This window comes from Lipophrys pholis (assembly GCF_963383615.2).
Source record: "Lipophrys pholis genome assembly, chromosome: 7".
Lineage (NCBI taxonomy): Eukaryota > Metazoa > Chordata > Actinopteri > Blenniiformes > Blenniidae > Lipophrys > Lipophrys pholis.
The window spans coordinates 2,020,716-2,040,930 of record NC_137638.1 but is presented as its reverse complement, the minus strand read 5'-3'; the positions used below and the strand labels follow the sequence as shown (position 1 = coordinate 2,040,930).

Below are 20,215 nucleotides of genomic sequence, written 5' to 3'. Positions count from 1 at the left end.
ACGCCACATTTGTCACCATGGAAACCGATTACAAGGTTGTTTGATCCACCACAACACTCGCTTCATGTTGTCACTGTTTGACACTGATGTACACATCTTACAATTTCTGTGTGACCCCCTCCCTGACCTTTGACCCCCAACCGGTAACCAGGGTAATGAAGTCACTGTATCATGTGACATATCAGAGGATATGGAATTAAAACGGAACATTTCCGCCTTGATCTGACATCAGTCGGATTACAACTGACCGCTGCATGACCTCGACCTTGACCTTTGACCCAAACGCTCTCAATATTTAATGGAACCATCCTGGGATAAAGATGAATCATCTCTGAAAATTTCATGTCATTCGGGTGGGTAGTTTTTGTGAAAAGTTGGTAAAATACATACAGACAAACCAATTAATTAAATAAATACACAAACTAACACATTACCTTCTCTTTGTTGGTCTTCTTCTTCTTCTTCTTCTTCTTCTTCTTCTTCTTCTTCTTCTTCTGGGCTTAACGGCAGTTTGCAGCTGTGAACGTTGCATTACCGCCATCTGCTGGTTTTATTGCTATTGTTCCTCATATCAATGCTTTGTTGGTCGCCCAACTTTCATTGGCGAAAGAAAGAGAGAGAGAGAGAGAGAGAGCGAGAGAGAGAGAGAGAGAGAGATCCTTCATTGGTGAATGTAATAAATAAATCAATACATCAATGCAGCCAAATACATGACAAGTTCAGGCTGCCCAATATGAAGTCTTTTAATTTGAAAAGTTCTTGTGTAAACGGAGCCTGGGTGATTATGTGTCGGGGTGACGGGTCAGGCAACTCGTCCAGGACGTGACCGGCCGTTCACCCTGTGCCGACTGACTCCCCCTCGCTAAAATCCTAACTCGTTGAAGCTGGATGGATTAGAACAAACAAACAAACAAACAAACAAAGAAAGAAAGATAAATCCGTCCGGTGCAGCAGGGGTTTTATGGAGGTGCAGCACTAAGTGGACGGCATTCCACTGGAAGTGCCTGGTGTGCTCTGGTCTAATGATACCGCTCCATAATAATACAGCTCCTCTCAACACATGAGAACAATTGTGGTTGTGGAGCGGGGGGGACCCTCATGTGAGCTCAGTTCAAAGCTCAAATACCCCCCCGGAGGGCAGAACGGCTACAACACACACACACACACACACACACACACACACACACACACACACACACACACTTATGTTCATCATTACTCAGCCGGGGCAGGGCAGCACCGTTCACCATTCACCTCCTCAGCGAAGGAACTCTGGACGCCACTGACGGCTCAACTCCTCGACCGTCTCCATGACCACACGGTGCAGGACAACAAAGCAAACGGGTGGGGGTGGGGGTGGGGGTGGGGGTGGGGGTGGGGGCGCTGTTCAGTTAACCAGGCGGTGACTCAGCGTGTTTGATATACAGTAACTTCCTGTTTCAGCACAGCCAGGAAGCGTCTCTACGGGCGAGTCGGAGTAAACTGGGAAAGGTCAGAGTGTGTAGCCGGTTATAAATACCACCGTCAGCCTTTACATTACGACCACTGTCATGATATTATGTAGGTGCAGGGAAATCGAACCGAGAATGATCTGAGGCATTAACCTGAGAAATCCTTTTTTATCAAATACACACAAGTATCTACGACCCTCAGTGGAGGTGGAGCGTCTTGCGTCACTAAATCTCATTCTAATGTAGCAGCGGGCCACAGTTTGGCGACCACTTCCTGAGTTTGACGCCACTGCATCTGGCATCTGTGGCCAAGACGTGAGCAGCGAGTCCTGGAGGTTAGAAGGAAGGCTTATTATCTCTAGGTTCTTCTTTTCTTTCAGCACATCCCACAGACGGGGGGGGGGGGGGGGGGGGAGCTTTGGACGCCAGCGACTGTAGATCAGGCAGATCAGCAGCAATACCCAGGGAGGGGTTCAGTGATTTGACAGCCGTCCGCACGGAAAGAAAACGTGATTCTACAAGAACCTGCATGAACGTCTGCAGTAGTTTGAGCTACGGTGAAAAGTGATATCAGACTGAACGGAACCACGCAGCTGTGGAGCTGCTCTGACTCAGATCCTCCTATCATGACGTCTCACACGTTGTTTTTGCCTTTGTTGTTTCAGAAAATGTTCCCGTTTACAAAACAACGTTGAAACAGCAGAAAGCCAGAAAACGTTGGATCACTATCGGTGCTGTTGTTAGTTTTTGTAATAAAACCACACGCACATGCGACCGAGAACAATAAACGTGAACGATGGGAGAACACCGACATCCCCATTGTTATTACGGTGACTGTCAAAATAAAAGCACCAAGTCCCAGGAGGATATGTACTGGGAGTCATGACACCACGGAGGGAGCACTGTTCTGATTGGCTCTACTTAGAATGGTTCCTGCTGTTTCCACGGAAACGGAGTCAGAGCGTTTTCAAAAAGTTCTACCTCGAGAAGTTCTTTTTTCAGTGACTCTAAGCTTCTGATTGGCCAGCCACTGAGCATGTGCAGAAGAACTTACAGCTGTCCTCTACACAGAGCCCGTTTTCAAAAGTTGCAGTTTCCACTGTTACCATGGAGACACAGTTGAAACGTTTTCAAAAAGTTGTTTTTTCCACCATTTGCACAGCGACGAAGCCCGAGCGTTCTCAAAAAAGTTGTGTTTCCCTCCGTTTACCTGCAGCAGGAGTCAAAGCTTTTTCAAAAACAAAATTGCATTTTACCCCCGTTACCATAACAACAGAGGCGGATCGTTTTCAAAAACTTCCGTTTTCCACCAATTACACAGAGTCAGAGCGTAGTTTTCTGTTTCCGCTTGAAAATGTTGTGTAAACGGGGCCTCGGTCGTCTCTTTTTGGGGTTTTTTACAGTTTCTGTAGCTGATCCATAAAGTTACCCAGAACACCAGTGATACACGGGAAAAAAAAAACACAAATAATAATATATAACAGAAGTAATGCAAAAGAAGAGACATAACTAAAATAAAAAAGATTCTATTACATTTCAATGTTTTTTTGAAGCAAAACAGAAATTCACACAATTTAAAATGTCGCTAAGTCCATTCTATAATATGACTCACAAAATGGAAGCTTATCTTTCAAAGATCCCCAATCCAATCATAATCTCTAAATACTTGTGTCCTGACATATTCTATCCTTTTTAAAAGAAAAAAGAAAAGCTTTCTCTTAATTGTGTTTCTTTCAGACTTTAACTGTTTTTCTTTCCTTGAACTTCTTTTGAATTTTTCTCTCCTCTGTAGCACTTTGAGATTGTTTAAAAGTAAAGTGCGCTATAAATAAAATGTATTATTATTATTATTATTAGTTTGTGAGCGAACAGACAAGTCGGTCCAAATCTACCTTTATAGCTCTACTTTCTCCAACTTTTAGGACTAATTCAGTTGGAATCTGCTGACTCGTCACGTCAGTCCACCCTCGTCCGCTGCAGCGCGTTGACAGCCGGACGGGAGACGCGCCGATGTGCTGACCGTATGAATTTATAGCTGTTGGTTCGGCGCCAGGTGAAGGAAAGTGCTGGAGCCGGTCGGCGGCAGGTCCATTGTTCCCGCCGGCGGGGGGGCAAGGTCACTTCAGAGAGACCAACACTCAGAGTCTGAAGCCACCAGCGAGTCGCCATGAGCCGCAGAGGAAGCGTCCTTTGATAGCGAGCGTCCCGCCGACTGTACGCCTGTCCTGTCCGATTGTCTCTCTCTGGTTGAAGGAAAGTCCAAACTCATCACTGCTCCTTCTTTAACTCGTGGGGGGGGATGTGGGAGGGGGGGGGACAGAGGCTCTGACGGAGAAACATCTGTCCTGAGTAAACTGTTATATTAGATGCTTTATGAATGTATTACGGTTAATTTGCCAATGAAAGTTGGCCAAGAACTTTATGTTTTTGGCTTCTTGTATTTATTGATTTATTTATTGATTAATTGATTTTTGGTTTGTTTGTGTGCATTTTACCAACTTTTCACAAAAACTACTCACTCATCATCCGAGGACGACTCCATTAGATTTTAGAATGTTAACGGTAAATCGTTTCGGAAAAGAATCCCCAAAAACTGAGAAACGAAATGTTCCCAAACAAAGCGGATGAGAGAGGCACCTCATAGAGATCAAAGGAGATCAGCATCGGTTGCCACGGAGACGCTCCCTGCTCAGTGTTTCACAGTGATGTAAGGAGCGTCTCCGTGGCAACAGATGCTGATCTCCTTTGATCTCTATGAGGCAGCTCACATATATCAAAGGAGATCAGCATCTGTTGCCACGGAGACGCTCCCTGCTCAGTGTTTCACAGTGATGTAGCGACCTGACAGGCTAGTTAGCATCGATATGAGCTAACATGCTATCATGCCAGTGATGCTAACGCGGTTCCTCAAACAAATGTGGCGTTGGCGAAGGTCTGCGCTCTACCGAGTGTAGCTCTAGTTACCGTAGTTTACAGGCTTTAAGTTCCATCTAGTTGTTGCTGTTATTTGTTCGTGCGCCTCACATATAAACATATATGAAGAATGAAAACCCGAATCAGCTTCTGATGCTGCAGCGTTAATCTAATTTAAAATAAATTACAAACCTGAACAAAGAAAACTTTTTCAAATGAAAACGCGTTGTTTCAGAAAAGTTTCACGTTTAGGCAGCAGCGTTTTGACAGCGATGTCTATGAGTTACATGGAAGCGGCAGAAACACGGAAAACGATGTCGACGACAACACGACGCTAAACACGTTAACAATGGGGGCACACTGACATTTGTTTGGACGGACGACGGCCGCTGTGTTCATGCACAGTGGCAATGTTTCGAAAAAGCCCCCCCCCCCCCCCCGTTTCCAAGGAAACAGAGCCCGAGTATTTTTTGAAAAGTTCCACCTCGGGGGCCGTTTTCCTAAAGTCGCGATTTCAGTGGCTCCGAGTCACAGGGGAGACCGAGCGGCGCTGCAGAGGTAACAGACCTGGAACTCCAGCAGAATTTCCCACAATGCATCTGTCAGGCCGAGCCGCCGCCACGACTCTAATCCCGAAGCAGACACATGGAAACCATGAACATGACTCATCTCTTCACACGATGAGACGTCTGGCGAGACAGAAGGGAAAACACCACTTATGCGAAGTCGAGCGCCTCTGGTTTACCGTCATTAGACGTTTTATTGGACGGGAGCGAAACCGGGGAAGTAAAAGTACAAACTAAAGCAGCTGCTCAGAGGATCGACTCCACCGCGACCGTCTGACTTTACTGGCCGCCGCTTCACACGCCTCAACTCTTTACTGCGTTTGGAATTATTGTTTCCCTCATTTGAAGTATTAGACGTTTTTAATTGAAGCTTGAATTGAAACAAATGATACAAAGTGTTTATTGGATATTAGTGTTTTTATCGCGCCTTTAAAATAAATACATAAAATACATCACTAATATTATTCATTAGTAGTCGTAATAGTAGTGGTAGTAACGCTCATAGTAACGGTAGTAGTAGTAGTAGCAGTAGTAGTTATGGTAATAGGAGTAGTAATAACACTAGCAGTAGTGATAGTTGTAGTAACAGAAGTAACAGTAGTCGTAATAGTAGTAACAGTAGTAATAATCGTAGTAACAGTAGTAGCGGTCGTAGTAATGGTAATAGGAGTAGGAATAAATGTACTACTAGTAATAGTTGTAGTAGTAGTAGTAGTAATAAATGTACTACTAGTAATAGTTGTAGTAGTAGTAGTAATAACAGCAGTAGCAGTAGTAGTAACAGAAGTAACAGTAGTAGAAACAGTAACAGTCATAGTCATAGTAGTACCAGTACTAATAAAAGTCGTAGTAGTAATAGAAGTAGAAGCAGTAGTAGTAACAGTAGTACTAATAGTAGTACCAGTAGTAGTAGTAAAGCTAATACTGCTAAAGGTCTGAATGCAGTATTGCTGAGGAGAATCAGGAGAACAAGAGGAACCGAGAAGCTGAGCTGCTGCAGAGGAACCAGCCTGAACCGGTTCCTTCTACTGTGAGGGAGGGGGGGGGGGGGGGGGGGGAGAGAGGAGAGAGAGAGAGAGAGAGAGAGAGAGAGAGGGAGAGAGAGAGAGAGGAAGAGAGAGAGAGAGAGAGAGAGGAAGAGAGAGAGACAGAGAGAGACAGAGAGAGAGAGAGAGAGAGAGAGGAAGAGAGAGAGAGGAAGAGAGAGAGAGAGGAAGAGAGGGAGAGAGAGGAGGGGAGAGAGAGAGAGAGAGAGAGAGAGAGAGAGGAGAGAGAGAGAGACAGAGAGAGAGAGAGGGAGAGAGAGAGAGATGAAGAGGAAGAGGAGAGTTATCGCGAGAGGAAGAGAGAGAAGAGAGAGAGGAAGAGAGAGAGAAGGGACCGAGCGAGAGGAGAGAGAGAGGACGAGAGAGAGAGAGAGAGAGCCGATCAAGAGAGCAGTCTAAAGCTCTCATCTCACCCTCGAGCCTCATCGACCTCACGTGAAACGCCTCGTGTGTGTGTGTGTGTGTGTGTGTGTGTGTGTGTGTGTGTGTGTGAGTGTGTGTGTGTGTGTGTGTGGTGTGTGTGTGGTGTGTGTGTGTGTGTGTGTGTGGTGTGTGTGTGAGTGTGTGTGTGTGTGACTGTGAATTAGGTCAGCAGTCACTCCTCTCTCTGTGGCTTTTAGCTTGACAGCCTCGGTTCGGCCAGAATCAGCTGTAGAAAGCACAGCATCATCTTCATCATCATCTTCATCATCATCCTCATCATCCCCATCCTCATCATCATCTTCTTCGTCGGCACGCGGCACCGATAAATACCCGACCATGTGTGGAGCGTCGCTCTGACATCGGCGAGCCGAGGAGTTTACAGCGCCGGCCGACAGGACGAGCAACACTAAGAGATGGATGCTCGCCGCTCTTCGTCTAGTACTCGCTCTTGTTGTTTACCCCTGTACAGAGTACTCCAGTACAGAGTACTCCAGTGCAGAGTACACAAAGTCCTCACTGTTGTTGTTGTTGGTCGCTCAGCCATCCAGAGCAGCTTTACTTTCTCTGATGACATGAACATAAATGACTTACAACTACAGCCGCCGTCAGATTCCCTCTACGATAAAGAACAAACAAACAAACAAAACAATACATATACAGATTATTTTACTTCGTAACTGTTGGATTTTACTTGTTGCTCCGTCACAGATCGTTTTTCAAGAGAAGATAGAAAATGTAAACCAGCAGTGGCAGATTAAAGGCCCCGACCACTCTGGATGATTGGACGACTCGCAGCTGGTCGAGGAGGAAAAGCTGCGATGAGATGAGAAAACTACCAGGAAGATGCTCTATAATCTGATGTTAGAGGAGGAAGATGCTCTATAATCTGATGTTAGAGGAGGGGGGAGCTCTATAATCTGATGTTAGAGGAGGAGGATGCTCTATTACCTGGATGTTAGAGGGGGAAGATGCTCTATAATCTGATGTTAGAGGGGGAGGGTGCTCTATAATCTGATGTTAGAGGAGGAAGATGTTCTATAATCTGATGTTAGAGGAGGAAGATGCTCTATAATCTGGATGTTAAAATGAGGAAGATGCTCTATAATCTGATGTTAGAGGAGGAAGGTGTTCTATAATCCGATGTTAGAGGATGAAGATGCTCTATAATCTGGATGTTAGGGGAGGAGGGTGCTCTATAATCTGATGTTAGGGGAGGAAGAAGCTCTATAATTTGGATGTTAGAGGAGGAAGATGCTTTATAATCTGATGTTAGAGGAGGAAGATGCTCTATTGTCTGGATGTTAGAGGAGGAAGATGCTCTATTGTCTGGATGTTAGAGGAATGAGATGTTCTATAATCTGATGTTAGAGGAGGAAGATGCTCTATTGTCTGGATGTTAGAGGAGGAAGATGCTCTATAACCTGATGTTAGAGGAGGAAGATGCTCTATTGTCTGGATGTTAGAGGAATGAGATGTTCTATAATCTGATGTTAGAGGAGGAAGATGCTCTATAATCTGGATGTTAGAGGAGGAAGATCCTCTATTGTCTGGATGTTAGAGGAGGAAGATGCTCTATAATCTGATGTTAGAGGAGGAAGATGCTCTATAATCTGGATGTTAGAGGAGGAAGATGCTCTATTGTCTGGATGTTAGAGGAGGAAGATGCTCTATAATCTGATGTTAGAGGAGGAAGATGCTCTATTGTCTGGATGTTAGAGGAGGAAGATGCTCTATAATCTGATGTTAGAGGTGGATGATGGTATTGCAGTCAGTGTTTAAAAGCCTTGGACGACTTGGTCCCCCCGTTACCATGACAACCTTTTCAGGTGAAAACAGGGATGTTTTGTTGCATTTTGGGAGTTTGTTTACACTGAAAACACAACTTTTTCATTCCCAAAGTGGAACTTTACGAAAACACTCCGTCTCCGTCTCCATGGAAACTGTGCCCCCCCCCCCCCCCCCCCCCCCCCCCCCAGCTGTGTGGTGACCTCTGCTTCGCACGCTCGGCGTTCCCGCTCCTCCCCGCTGCTCTCATGTGATATGGATCCTGGCTGCAGGCAGGTCGGAAAGTTCTGCAGCCCGGATCCATCGAGGTCGGAGGAGACCGCCAACCCGTCACCGTGGCGTTCCAATCAATACAGTCACATTTTTCCACAGGAGGCGGGGTCACAGGAGGCGGGGTCACAGGAGGCGGGGTCACACGAGGCGGCGACACTTTTCCACTCATTGCAGCTCAGACGAGGAAAAGTCTAATCTGATCTCTGAACACGTTATTTCGTATTGGTGACATTTCAGAACCAGGCTTGTTCTCCTGTGTGGAAGGCCTCTGCTCTTGTGACTTCTTGGTGCTGTGGCGCCCTCTGCCGGCACTTTACAGCCACTGCAGGTGAAAGTTAAAGAGCGAGGAGGCCGCCCTCTGCTGGTGATGACAGGAAATGCAAACCAGCGACTTCTTCAGTTCCTCTGGACATTATATGTACAACAATATTCATACTATTTGATTGTGGCTAATGTCTTTTTTTTATATATTTTTTACTTATTTGTCCTTTGTCATCATTTGTTTATTCTTTTTTCTCCTTTTTTCTTTTTCTCCAATTTTTTCCAGTTTTTCTTCCTTATATTTTTTCTTCTTTTTCCGCGTTCTTCTTAATTTTTTCTTTTCTTTTTCCTTCAACTATTTTACTTTTTCTTCTCCGGAAATAAAACAAAAAAAACAAAAAAAAATTTACTTAATTTTTGTTTCCTCGTCCGTCTGTCTATTATCAGTTTTGGTCATTTTCCTAATTGTCTTCTTCTATAAGTGTTTTGAGGGGAATGTTGTTTAAGATGTTCTCATGTTAGAAAAACAAAACTGTGTTTACATGTACAGTACCTCGATGAGACTGTAATGCTGAAAACGCAATAAAAACACATTTGGAAAAAGTGCCATTCATTTAAAAAGTATATTTTCTTTAAAACACAATACTGTGTGAAGTCAAAACCACCTCATTGTTTAATTAGATCACTGATTGCAAACTAGTGCTGGAGGACAGAGAGACCCAGCAGCTGATCATGTGGCCAATCAATCAATCAATCAATCAATCCATCAATCGGTGCTTCACCCAAGCCAGCAGCTTCTCAGTGATGTTTGATGAATATTGATTTTTACTTCATTTAGTTGAATTTAAAAGCTTGATTCTGATTATATATATATATATATATATATATATATATATATATATATATATTTAGTTATTCATTTGAGCGTAAAACAGCTTGAATGTACTATGACTTAAGAGTAATAATGTAGTACGTTATATATGTAGAATGTGTTGATTTAAAATAACATTTAGGAACATAATGAGCAAACATTGAGTTGGAATAAAATACTATAAAATGGTTACTTGAGTTCAACCTATTACTTAATTGAAATATCCTTGTGTTGGATGTACTATATTTACATATGGGTTTGTACTGCTGAAGAATAAAATACTTTTGATTGTGGAAAATAAGTTGCATGAGTGTCAAAACAGAATCTGTCAAAAGGAAAAAGTGAGATTAATTAAAAGTGGATGAGGAGAAACCTCGAGCCCGGCTTCATGGAATGTTGTGATGGAGTCCAATTCAACTTTATTACTGTTTGTTCATGTGAAACTTTGTGAAAATCAACAGGAGTCTGGCGCCATCATGAGGCAGACACTGTGCTGCCCCCTGGTGGCAGTAAACACAAACAACCACACGCTGCACTGGTAAATATTTATTTCAAGTTAAGATCATTAAAACCCTTAAATACCAAAAGTCACCGGGAGGCAGAACATTCAGCCCACGAGAGCGAGGAGTTCAGAAACTACGGAAAAAACGTGAAACTACTGCATCCCAGAGGCGAGTCAATAAAAACAGAACAACAAACAACAATGAGGAATTTGTTCCGGCGCTGCTCATCATTTCATACCTTCATCTAGAAAAGAGATTAACAATCAGTCTGGATTAAACTTTTACACACAAACTCCTCGTGACCCGACGTTAACAAAAGACATAAATTACGTGCATCTAGAGAACAAGACACTTTTATTCACGGGGAAACCAGAACGTTTTTAGACTATTTACACCAGAAGCATTTTGGCTCTTTGAAGCTGAACCGACTGTAACAGCAGGAAGAAGACGACACACCAGTATTACTATTATTACCATTAGTACTATTAATATTAATATTCCAGCAGCAGGAGAGAGGAGAAGTGTGTGAACAGGTTTATTGGCCAAAGTTCAATTTAACATTCGATTGTTTTCCAGTAACAGATGTTTCTCTGTGCGTAAAATAATTTAATACGTAGATTCATATAGAGACACTAGAGGCGCTTTAAAGGACACAAACGTAAACATACAAAATCGACAGACACATTTCAACCTCTCAACAATCATTAAAACTTTCTTTGTTTTTTTTCTCACAAAGTAGTCGAAGTGTGAAGCCCGATTCCTTTTAGACGTCGTTTCTTTAGATCGTTTGGTGTCAAAATAGGAAGGAAAAGAAAAAAAATAATAGAAAGGAAGAAGAAAAAAGGATAAAAGGAAAAAAAAAATTTAAGAAAAAAATGGAAACAAAAAAGGGAAAAGAGGAAAAAAGAAAAGAAAAAGAAAAAAGGAAAAAAAGGGATGAGGAAAAAAAAAAAAAAAAAAGGAAAACTATAAAAAACAGGGAAAAAGAAAAAAAGGAAAAAAAGAGGGAAACAAAAAAGGAAGAAAGAATAAAAAGGGAAAGAAGTGCAGTTTTAAACTCCACAAAAAAAAAACCAACTTGACCTTGAAATAAAGAAACTGATTATTTCTTTACATCGACAATCGTTAGACTCACTTCCTGTTTGCTGCTGAGAAGAACCGTGACGTGGAAAAGAAGAAGAAGAAGAAGAGGAGGAGGAGGCAGAAGAAGAAGAAGAAGAAGAAGAGCTGCAGGAGTCTGTAGATAAAGTGCCTGAAACCAAAAACAATCCTGGGAGTCGTGGACGACGGCGTCTCGGCGTCACTGCAGGTTGTTTGTGGCGAGTTGCGACTGTTCGGTGGGGTCGTTTTCAGGGTTTGGAGGTGGGGTTGACCACCGGGGGCAGCGGTGAGCTGGTGGGGATGACTCCGGTGGCCAGCAGGACGATGATGAGGATGATGACCACCACCACCACCACGATCACCACCACCAGCTTCACGTTCTTCCACCAGTAGGCGCGCGCCACCTTCTGGGACGTCTGCTTGAAGTGCTGCGCCTGCGTAACCATGGAAACCAGCTCAGGACACGGCAACAAGTCAAAAACACGACGCTCTGTCTGTTTATAGACGACGGTGCTCAGAGACAGTAAAGACAACTTTTTGAAAGTGCACTGGTGCGTGTGTGTGTGTGTGTGTGTGTGTGTGTGTGTGTGTGTGTGTGTGTGTGTGTGTGTGTGTGTGTGTGTGTCGCTTCTTACTTTTGCCTCGACTGAATTGAGTTTGAGCGTTTTCAAAAAGTTGTGTTTTCAGTGGCTCTGAGCGCCGTCGTCACCAAACGCAACTGAAGTTTTCACAGAGAAACAAAAACTAAAAAGTTCACAGCTTTAAAATGTATTTATAAAATAAAATGTATCTATAAAATAAAATGTATCTATAAAATAAAATGTATCTATAAAATAAAATGTATTCATTAAATAAAATGTATTTATAAAATAAAATGTATCTATAAAATAAAATGTATCTATAAAATAAAATGTATTCATTAAATAAAATGTATCTATAAAATAAAATGTATCCATTAAATAAAATGTATCCATTAAATAAAATGTATTCATAAAATAAAATGTATCTATAAAATAAATCTATAAAATAAAATGTATTTATAAAATAAAATGTATTCATAAAATAAAATGTATCTATAAAATAAAATGTATCTATAAAATAAAATGTATTCATAAAATAAAATGTATCTATAAAATAAAATGTATTTATAAAATAAAATGTATTTATAAAATAAAATTTAGGACTTTTGATTGAGGACCGAAGAAAAAGTTTCTAGAATCAGGAAAAGTTTTCAGAAATTCCTTCCTCAGCTTGTTTTAATGGTTCGTTTAAGTTTTTCTAACCAAACTAAAAAAAAAAGTAAAATACAGTCGAGCTGTTTAATGTTGATGACAAAATAAAAGCGTGAGGACATGCGTCACGACTCATTTACACTTCGTCACGTCCAGTCGCTGATCCGGTTTACCTGAAGTCACCCAGTCCCTCAATCTGATCAATCCTCAATCTCATCAATCCTCAATCTGTTCAATCTCATCAATCCTCACTCACCCCGGCCTGCAGATCCTCAGACTTCCCCATCAGGTCGTCCAGTCGTTCCCCCCGGGCCAGGATCCGGTCCACGTTCTCCGTCATGATGTTCTTGACTCCGTCCACCTGATCCTTCAGAGCCTGGACCTTGTCCTGAGACTCCGGGGCCACGCCCACTTCTCCGTGCTCCTGGGGGGGGGGGGGGGGGGGGGGGGAACACTGTTCATAATAGCTCTTCTGCTTTGTATTAAAAACAAACTAAAATAAAAGTGTTGAATAAAACCAGTAAAATCAAAAGTAAAGAGAGTAAAGAGGAACGAATGATAAAGTAGGAAAAACTTTAACATCATCAAATATATAAATATATAACCCAGAACCCTATGAATAAGAAAACAAGGAAACGCAATAAAATTTCGGATAAAATAAAAAAAATTACCCCCAAAAAAAATAAGTAATTGTAAAAAATAGCGGAAGAAAATTTACTTCGGAAAGCAAGTTTAAAAAATAAAAATTAAATCGGGGGGGGGGGGGGGGGGGGCAACATTTAAAATTAAAAAGTAAAATTAAAGAAGGATGTCAAAAAAGCAAGAAAATTTCTATTAATAAAAATACTGCCTGGAGTAAAAAGAAAAATGTGAAAAGAAGAAATACATTAAAAATTTTAAAATGGAAAAATGTTCTAGTAAAATAAGTAACAGGTTTTATCTGCTGTGTGTGTGTGTGTGTGTGTGTGTGTGTGTGTGTGTGTGTGTGTGTGTGTGTGTGTGTGTGTGTGTGTGTGTGTGTGTGTGTGTGTGTGTGTGTGTGTGTGTGTGTGTGTGTGTGTGTGTGTGTGTTATATAAACCTCCAACAGACTGAGTTAGTTTAGTTTTAATCGACCAGAGATTCACTAAACTAAACTACAGACAATCTTTCTAGTTTCCCTTTAAAATCTGAACTCAGTCTTCAGGTTTTACTTCGTGGAGCCGGATCCTCGGAAAAATACTTTCCCCTGGACGTTTGTCTCCACAGCCACCAGAGACAAAGACCTGCAGCGTCCTCTCCGTCCCCGGGTGTGATTGCGGGTCTCCGCCTGCAGGGGGCGTGACTCTGCAGCCCGGCGGGAGACAGTAAACAACACGGCCGTCTCCAGGCAACCACCTGCTCTCCTGCGTCACTCAGTACTCCTCCTCAACTTCTACTGTACTCCAGTAATCCAGAGGAAACGCCGGACATTAGTCCAAAGTTCACGGCCACACCGTCGGTACATTAATAGAGTAGAATAACGTAACGGGGAAGTAAAAACAACAAGTACTGGGTTGTTCCTTCATCCTGATACTTCATTAGAAACGAGACACGTTCTGACTGCTTGTTTTCTCTTTATCTCAGATATTCTGTGGTAAAACACAAAGATTACTATCCTCGGCAGACGTTTAATTACATTTTTTATCAATATCATATTAATACTATGATGCTGTTCATTCGGTATATTTAAATAAATATCCGATACAAAGTGGAGGAGAGGGACAGAGACACAAACTTTCCTCTGGAATTCTTTAGTTTCTAATAGTTATTTCCATAATCTTAACTAAAGATGCACCGATATCAATACCAGTATCGGCCCCTGTATCGATACCAATATCGGCCCCTGTATTGATACCAATATCGGCCCCAGTATCGGCCCCTGTATCGATACCAATATCGGCCCCTGTATCGATACCAGTATCGGCCCCTGTATCGATACCAGTATCGGCCCCTGTATTGATACCAATATCGGCCCCAGTATCGGCCCCTGTATCGATACCAATATCGGCCCCTGTATCGATACCAATATCGGCCCCTGTATCGATACCAGTATCGGCCCCTGTATCGATACCAGCATCGGCCCCTGTATCGATACCAGTATCGGGTCCGATACCGATATTAGTATCGGGTCCAATACACCACGGAGTACTCAGGAAAAGCTCCTCATACAACTGGGAGAGTACTGGCCTACTGGTACGCAAGAGAGGACGAGCGACGGCGGCAGTTTGGAGAATTTTTAATATTAATGAGAATAACGAACATAAGACAGGTTGTAAATAATAATAATAATAATGTTCTGGCAAAATAATAAATAATATAATAAGAGGTGGAAGCTAAAGCGGCACAGCAAGCTCGGTCCTTCAAGTTCTCGTATCGGTACTCGCTATAGGCAAGTAGCTACAGGTTAATACTGTGTTTTTTGTGTTTACAGTGTTTTGTAAGTTTATAGTGTAGTGTGTGTTTATAGTGTAGTACTTTGTGGAAACACTTGGATTCTGGCAAAGTCTCGTTTTCCTTCGTTTACTCGACGATGTGACAGAATATTTGTTTCCTCTCGTTTCTGTGGAGTCGGAGCGTTTTTCAAAAAGTTCCACCTTGGGAGCCATTTTCAAAAAGTTGTGTTTTGAGTGTCTCTGGGCACCGCTGTCGAGTAACCGGACTCCCAATACACAAACAAAATTTTGTTTTCACACGAAAAATCTAATTTTAAACCTTTCTTACAAAACAATTCAATTACCGTAATTTCCGGACTATTGGGTGCAACTGAATATTAAAGAAGTTTCATAGTTACGTGATGCACCTGAACGCATCACCCTGAAAAATACATAAATTATCCACGTCAGTGTTTCAGGTTTCAAAGTTTGTGAAAAAACATAGCGGCTTATAGTCCGGCAATTACGGTAACCGCGGTGTGACTTTTAAAAACTGGGTTTTGTTTAAATATTGTAATTAATGCGGCTCGAGCTTAAAAGGTACTCGTAAATTCAATCAAATGACTATAAAACTGTTGAACGCCGTGTTCTTTTAAAGCAGACGACAGGACGTGAGCGGGACAGCCGGAGGACAGCCAGAGGACAACCGGAGGACAGCCGGAGGACAGCCGGGGGACAGCCAGAGGACAGCCAGAGGACAGCCAGAGGACAGCCAGAGGACAACCGGAGGACAGCCGGAGGACAGCCGGAGGACATCATGTTGTATCTTCATGTGGTCGTTCTGAGTCTTTCTGCTGCTTTTACTACATTTTTGTTTCGGTTTTCATGGTTGTGGTTGTTTTACTACACATTTCTGTCTTATTTTGTGTATTTCTAGTGGTTTAAAAATATTTTTGTATCGTGTCTTCGTGGTGGTATTACTACACATTTCTGTCTTATTTTGTGTCTTTGACTGTTTTAAAATATTTTTGTATTGTTTTGTGTCTTCGTGGTGGTTTTACTACACATTTCTGTCTTATTTTGTGTATTTCTAGTGGTTTTAAAATATTTCTGTATTGTTTTGTGTCTTCGTGGTGGTTTTACTACACATTTCTGTCTTATTTTGTGTCTTTCCGGTGGTTTTACCACATTTCCAGGACGTTCCGTGTCTTTCTGGTCGTCTTGCAGCCTCTTGTATAATACCGTTTCGTGTTTTCAGTAATAGACGTGTGTTTGTTTTAATTGTATTTGTCTCAGTGTTGCGCAGTTACTAAATGTGGTTATTTCATTTCATAATGGCCTTGTTGCAGATGTCCGTCATCATCATGAATCTCAGTTTCTTTTTTTTTCTTTTCATATCTTTGAGTGGTTTTGTTCTCCTAAAACTGAAACACAAAGACGAAGAGTTTGGAGATGAACAATATTTGTTAAAATAATTTGTACATTTGTTTTCCATTTCTATTTATTTCCTGCATTAGAAATGTGCAACAAAGCATCTGGTGGTTAAAAACTAATGAATACTTTACTTTTCCATCAGTATTACTGCTCACCAGTAGTTTATCTGTAAAGTAACAGTAAAGCCCCGGACATGTTTTAGTGAAAACAGAAAACTTTCATTGTGTTTTGGGCATCTGGGTACTTGGAGTCACTGAAAACAACTTTTTGAAAATGGCTAACAAGGTGGAACTTTTTGGAAACACTGTCTCCATGTAAGGGGGGGGGAGAAGAACTTTTTGAAAACACTGTCTCCGTGTAAAGGGGGAGAAGAACTTTTTGAAAACACTGTCTCCATGTAAAGGGGGAGAAGAACTTTTTGAAAACACTGTCTCCATGTAAAGCGGGAGGCAGAACTTTTTGAAAACGCTGACGACTTTATACTTACTTTTTTGGAAACACGGGAAATTGCAACTTTTTGAAAAACGCCGACTCAGTTTCCACGGAACCGGAGGACAATGCAACTTTTCAAAAAAGCTGGACTCCGTGTTGACGTTGACGTGTTTCGTTCTCTGCCTGCATGTTGTTGTGTGGTTTCATTACAAAAACAACCAACAGCACCCCCTAGTGGCCTGTCATGCGAACTACATCGATTTCAGTGTTTCTGCCATTTAAAAATCGCTAAACTTTTCAGAAAATAAAACACAAAATCAATGCGTTTTCACTTGAAGCGTTGTGTAGCCGGGGCCTACATGTACTCGAATACAAACCTTACTGCGTTAAGTTACTAACAATCACATAAAAGTAGAATTAGTATGTTAACAGAGGAGGAAAAGGATTGAATTGCCTCATGAGGAGCCATGTCCACAGGCCTAAAGACGAACATCACACAGCTTCACACATCTTAGATGAAACATTTCAGATTAAAACAATATTTAAAATGAGCTCAATTAAAATCTCATTTTAAACGAAGAAAAACCAGCATTTCCTGACACTGGCTGTAACTGGGCCATTGTGTAACTCTGGAACTTCCACCTTCAGGGGTTAAAAGTTACTGTTGTGACTTTCAAACCTCAGTCCAGACGTTGTTGTTCCCAGTAAACTATATTTCCCAGTTGTTGTTGCACCTGTTGGATGTGTTGAACAATGGAGGCGAAGCCCCGAGTGGCGGAGTCTCTTACCGGATCCGTGTCCATGTTGATGTATTAAGCCGAGTCCTCCGGCGGGTCAAACTCCCCCACGACTCCTTCAAATAAGTTTAAAACCCTGGTAAAATCCCGATTCTTCAACTGAGACTTGAGAGTTCGAAGCTCCTCCGCGAGGTTTCCTCCTTTCTTGAACTTCCTGGTTGGATGTTTCTTCTCTCAAAGTGAATTCCTCCAACAGTCAAGCGCGCCAACGAATACAGCCATCACTTCCGGTGGGGTTTTATTTAAACAATAAAAGACAGCAAGAAATTTCATGTGCCTGCCTCTCACTTCCGACATGATTTGATCTCAGCGTCGCAGTAGCAGCAGACGCCGATCTCCTTTGATCTTCTTTGATCTCCTCCAAGAGGTACCTCTCCCGTCTGCTTTGTATGGGACTTTTTTTTTTTGCATTTGTTTGCAGTTTATTAGGAAGCGGTTAGCCGAATCATTAATGAAAGTCATAGCAACGTATTCCCGAATGTTCCGCATGTTTTGATGTGCTTTTTGTGTCCGTGCTCCCAACGGTGTGGAAGTAGTTACTCAACGAAAAAAAAAATATATAATGAAGTTCAATAATAGAATTAAACAGCTGCCGAGGATAGTAATCCCTGTGCATTGCCACTCGGGCAAGAACAAGAATTAAACAGGAAGTAAACTGAAATTTTGACAAAAAACATTTTTATTTTCTTCTATGACAAAAACAAAATCTGGAAGAAAATTCTGAAAGATTTATTTTTTTTCCCCAATACAGTTTTGTTCATATATCACCAATCAGAGTATTTTGGTTTCGTGGCCCTTTTATCAGGGAAAACCAAACAATTCCCGTCAAATAACTTAAAATGTATGAACGTGGAAGAACACACAAGAAAACATGCAAACTTTGCACTGAAGGGACATTTTTTTTATTGTATTGGACAGTAAAAATTATTTTCAAGAAAAAACAGAAAACTTTTGTTGCATTTTGGGTCTGTTTACACAACAACGGCGCTCAGAGTCACTGAAAACACAACTTTTTGAAAATGGCTCCCAAGGAGGAACAAGATAAAAACAGAAAAAGATTGTTTCCCACCGTTGCTAGAAATGGGGGTAAACAATCTTTCTTTTCCTTTATAAACCCCCCACCCAAATAAAACCACAGCTCTCTTGCAGCTCTTGTGGCATTGTTGCTTTTGTTGTTGCTGTGACTTCTGCAGTTGTTGTAGTGACTTCTGCAGTTGCATTGACCCTTCTGGGCCACCGTAGAAATCCCTCCATTCACTGTTTATCCAACAAGCATCACAACATCCACAGAACTTTCAGGTTTGTCTCGTTTGATCTCTGGAATTTATAAGATGATGACAAAGCTTTACACACCCGCTTTACATTTCTCATTAAAGTCTCCTTAAAAATGTTGTTTACTGTCAGATTAATGGGAAAATATGGAGAGAGAAAAGAAATCGGGTTGAATTCTTTCTGAATAACAGATTTTATAACGCAGGACTCAGGAATTTGGCGAAAATATTGGAAAACCTGCAAAAATTCAGAGACATTTATGAAGCTTAAACAATTATTAATTGTTGAAATGGTTGGATTTCCTTATATGATTTCCTCCAACAACAATGTGTTTTCACACGAAGGGTTAAACAGAAGCATGAAGTTCCCCGCTCTCAGTGTGAAATCGAGTTCTCATCAGTTTATCTCTCATCTGAAAGCCGCGTCTTACGTCATCGGTCACGTCACCAGGTAACGACGATCTTCAGCCTGGTGAGGGCAGAACTACATTCCTGGGATTCGGCGACCAGCGGTGCTCAACCTGCGGCTCCTTCAGAATGTGAAAGGGACGTTAACGTTTTGTTTACATTCTCGGTTTATTTGCATTTTGAAAATGGTCAAATTTCCTCTGTGGAAACGGATGATTGGTGTAAAACTGCTCAGTCAGCCAAAACTTTGAGGAGAAGTTAAAAAAAGGAACATTTTTCAATTGTTTTTAAAAAATAAAAAATAAAATTATGAAAAGTGAAAAATAAAAACAGAACAAAAGAAATAGAGGGAAAAAATGCTAGTATAGCCGAAGAAAGAAAAAAGATAAAAATAGAAATGAAAGAAAATTAATAAATTAGAAAAAAGGGGAAGCAAAAAATAAAAATAGAAAAAAGGAAAGCAAATATAAGAAAAAAGAAAGAAGCTATTTTTTTTTAGCTAATCCAGCTAAAACGGCTTCAATCATTGGGAAACGCACGGCGCCTATAAAGTTTATGAAGCTGAAATAGCCGAAGTGTTTAAAATGACTAAAGGAAAATCTGTGGACAAAAACCTTAAAAACAGCCACAACAGCTGAAAATGTAATAAAATATATGTAAATTGTCCCTGTGGCACTTCATTAATCTAACATTTATTTATCAATTTCTTTCTTCAGACGTTTTTTATTTGGTGTAAAATGTTCATGAAGTTTTGAAAACGGCTCTTTGGGTCAGAAAGGTTGCAGACCCTTCCTAGATAAATAAGTAGGACGTTGGCGGAGCCGAGCGGCACGGTGGGGAAGTGGTTAGTACTCCCGCCTCACACCGAGGTCGTCTAAACGCTCCAGGCCTTTCAGTGCAGATTGCATGTTCTCCCTATGAACATGTAGGATCTGAGTGTGTATCGATGTCCGTCTCCCTGTTTGCTTTGGCTCCCTAATATACATATATGTATTTATACATCTGTAAAAGCAATAACTAGAATACTGACGCACAGTGCATCATCTATTCATCTAC

The 20,215-nt window shown here is 41.5% G+C and overlaps 1 protein-coding gene across 1 annotated transcript; it reads right to left on the bottom strand.

Moving 5' to 3' along the window:
- Positions 1-10,120: 10,120 nt before the first annotated feature.
- On the bottom strand, positions 10,121-17,712 carry vamp8 (vesicle-associated membrane protein 8 (endobrevin)). Its single transcript, XM_080466792.1, has 3 exons — positions 17,472-17,712; positions 12,682-12,849; positions 10,121-11,627 (listed from the first exon to the last, which is right to left on the bottom strand). The coding sequence occupies exons 1-3, from the start codon at positions 17,484-17,486 to the stop codon at positions 11,442-11,444; spliced, it is 369 nt and encodes a 122-aa protein (XP_080322918.1). The 5' UTR covers positions 17,487-17,712; the 3' UTR covers positions 10,121-11,441.
- Positions 17,713-20,215: the final 2,503 nt, after the last annotated feature.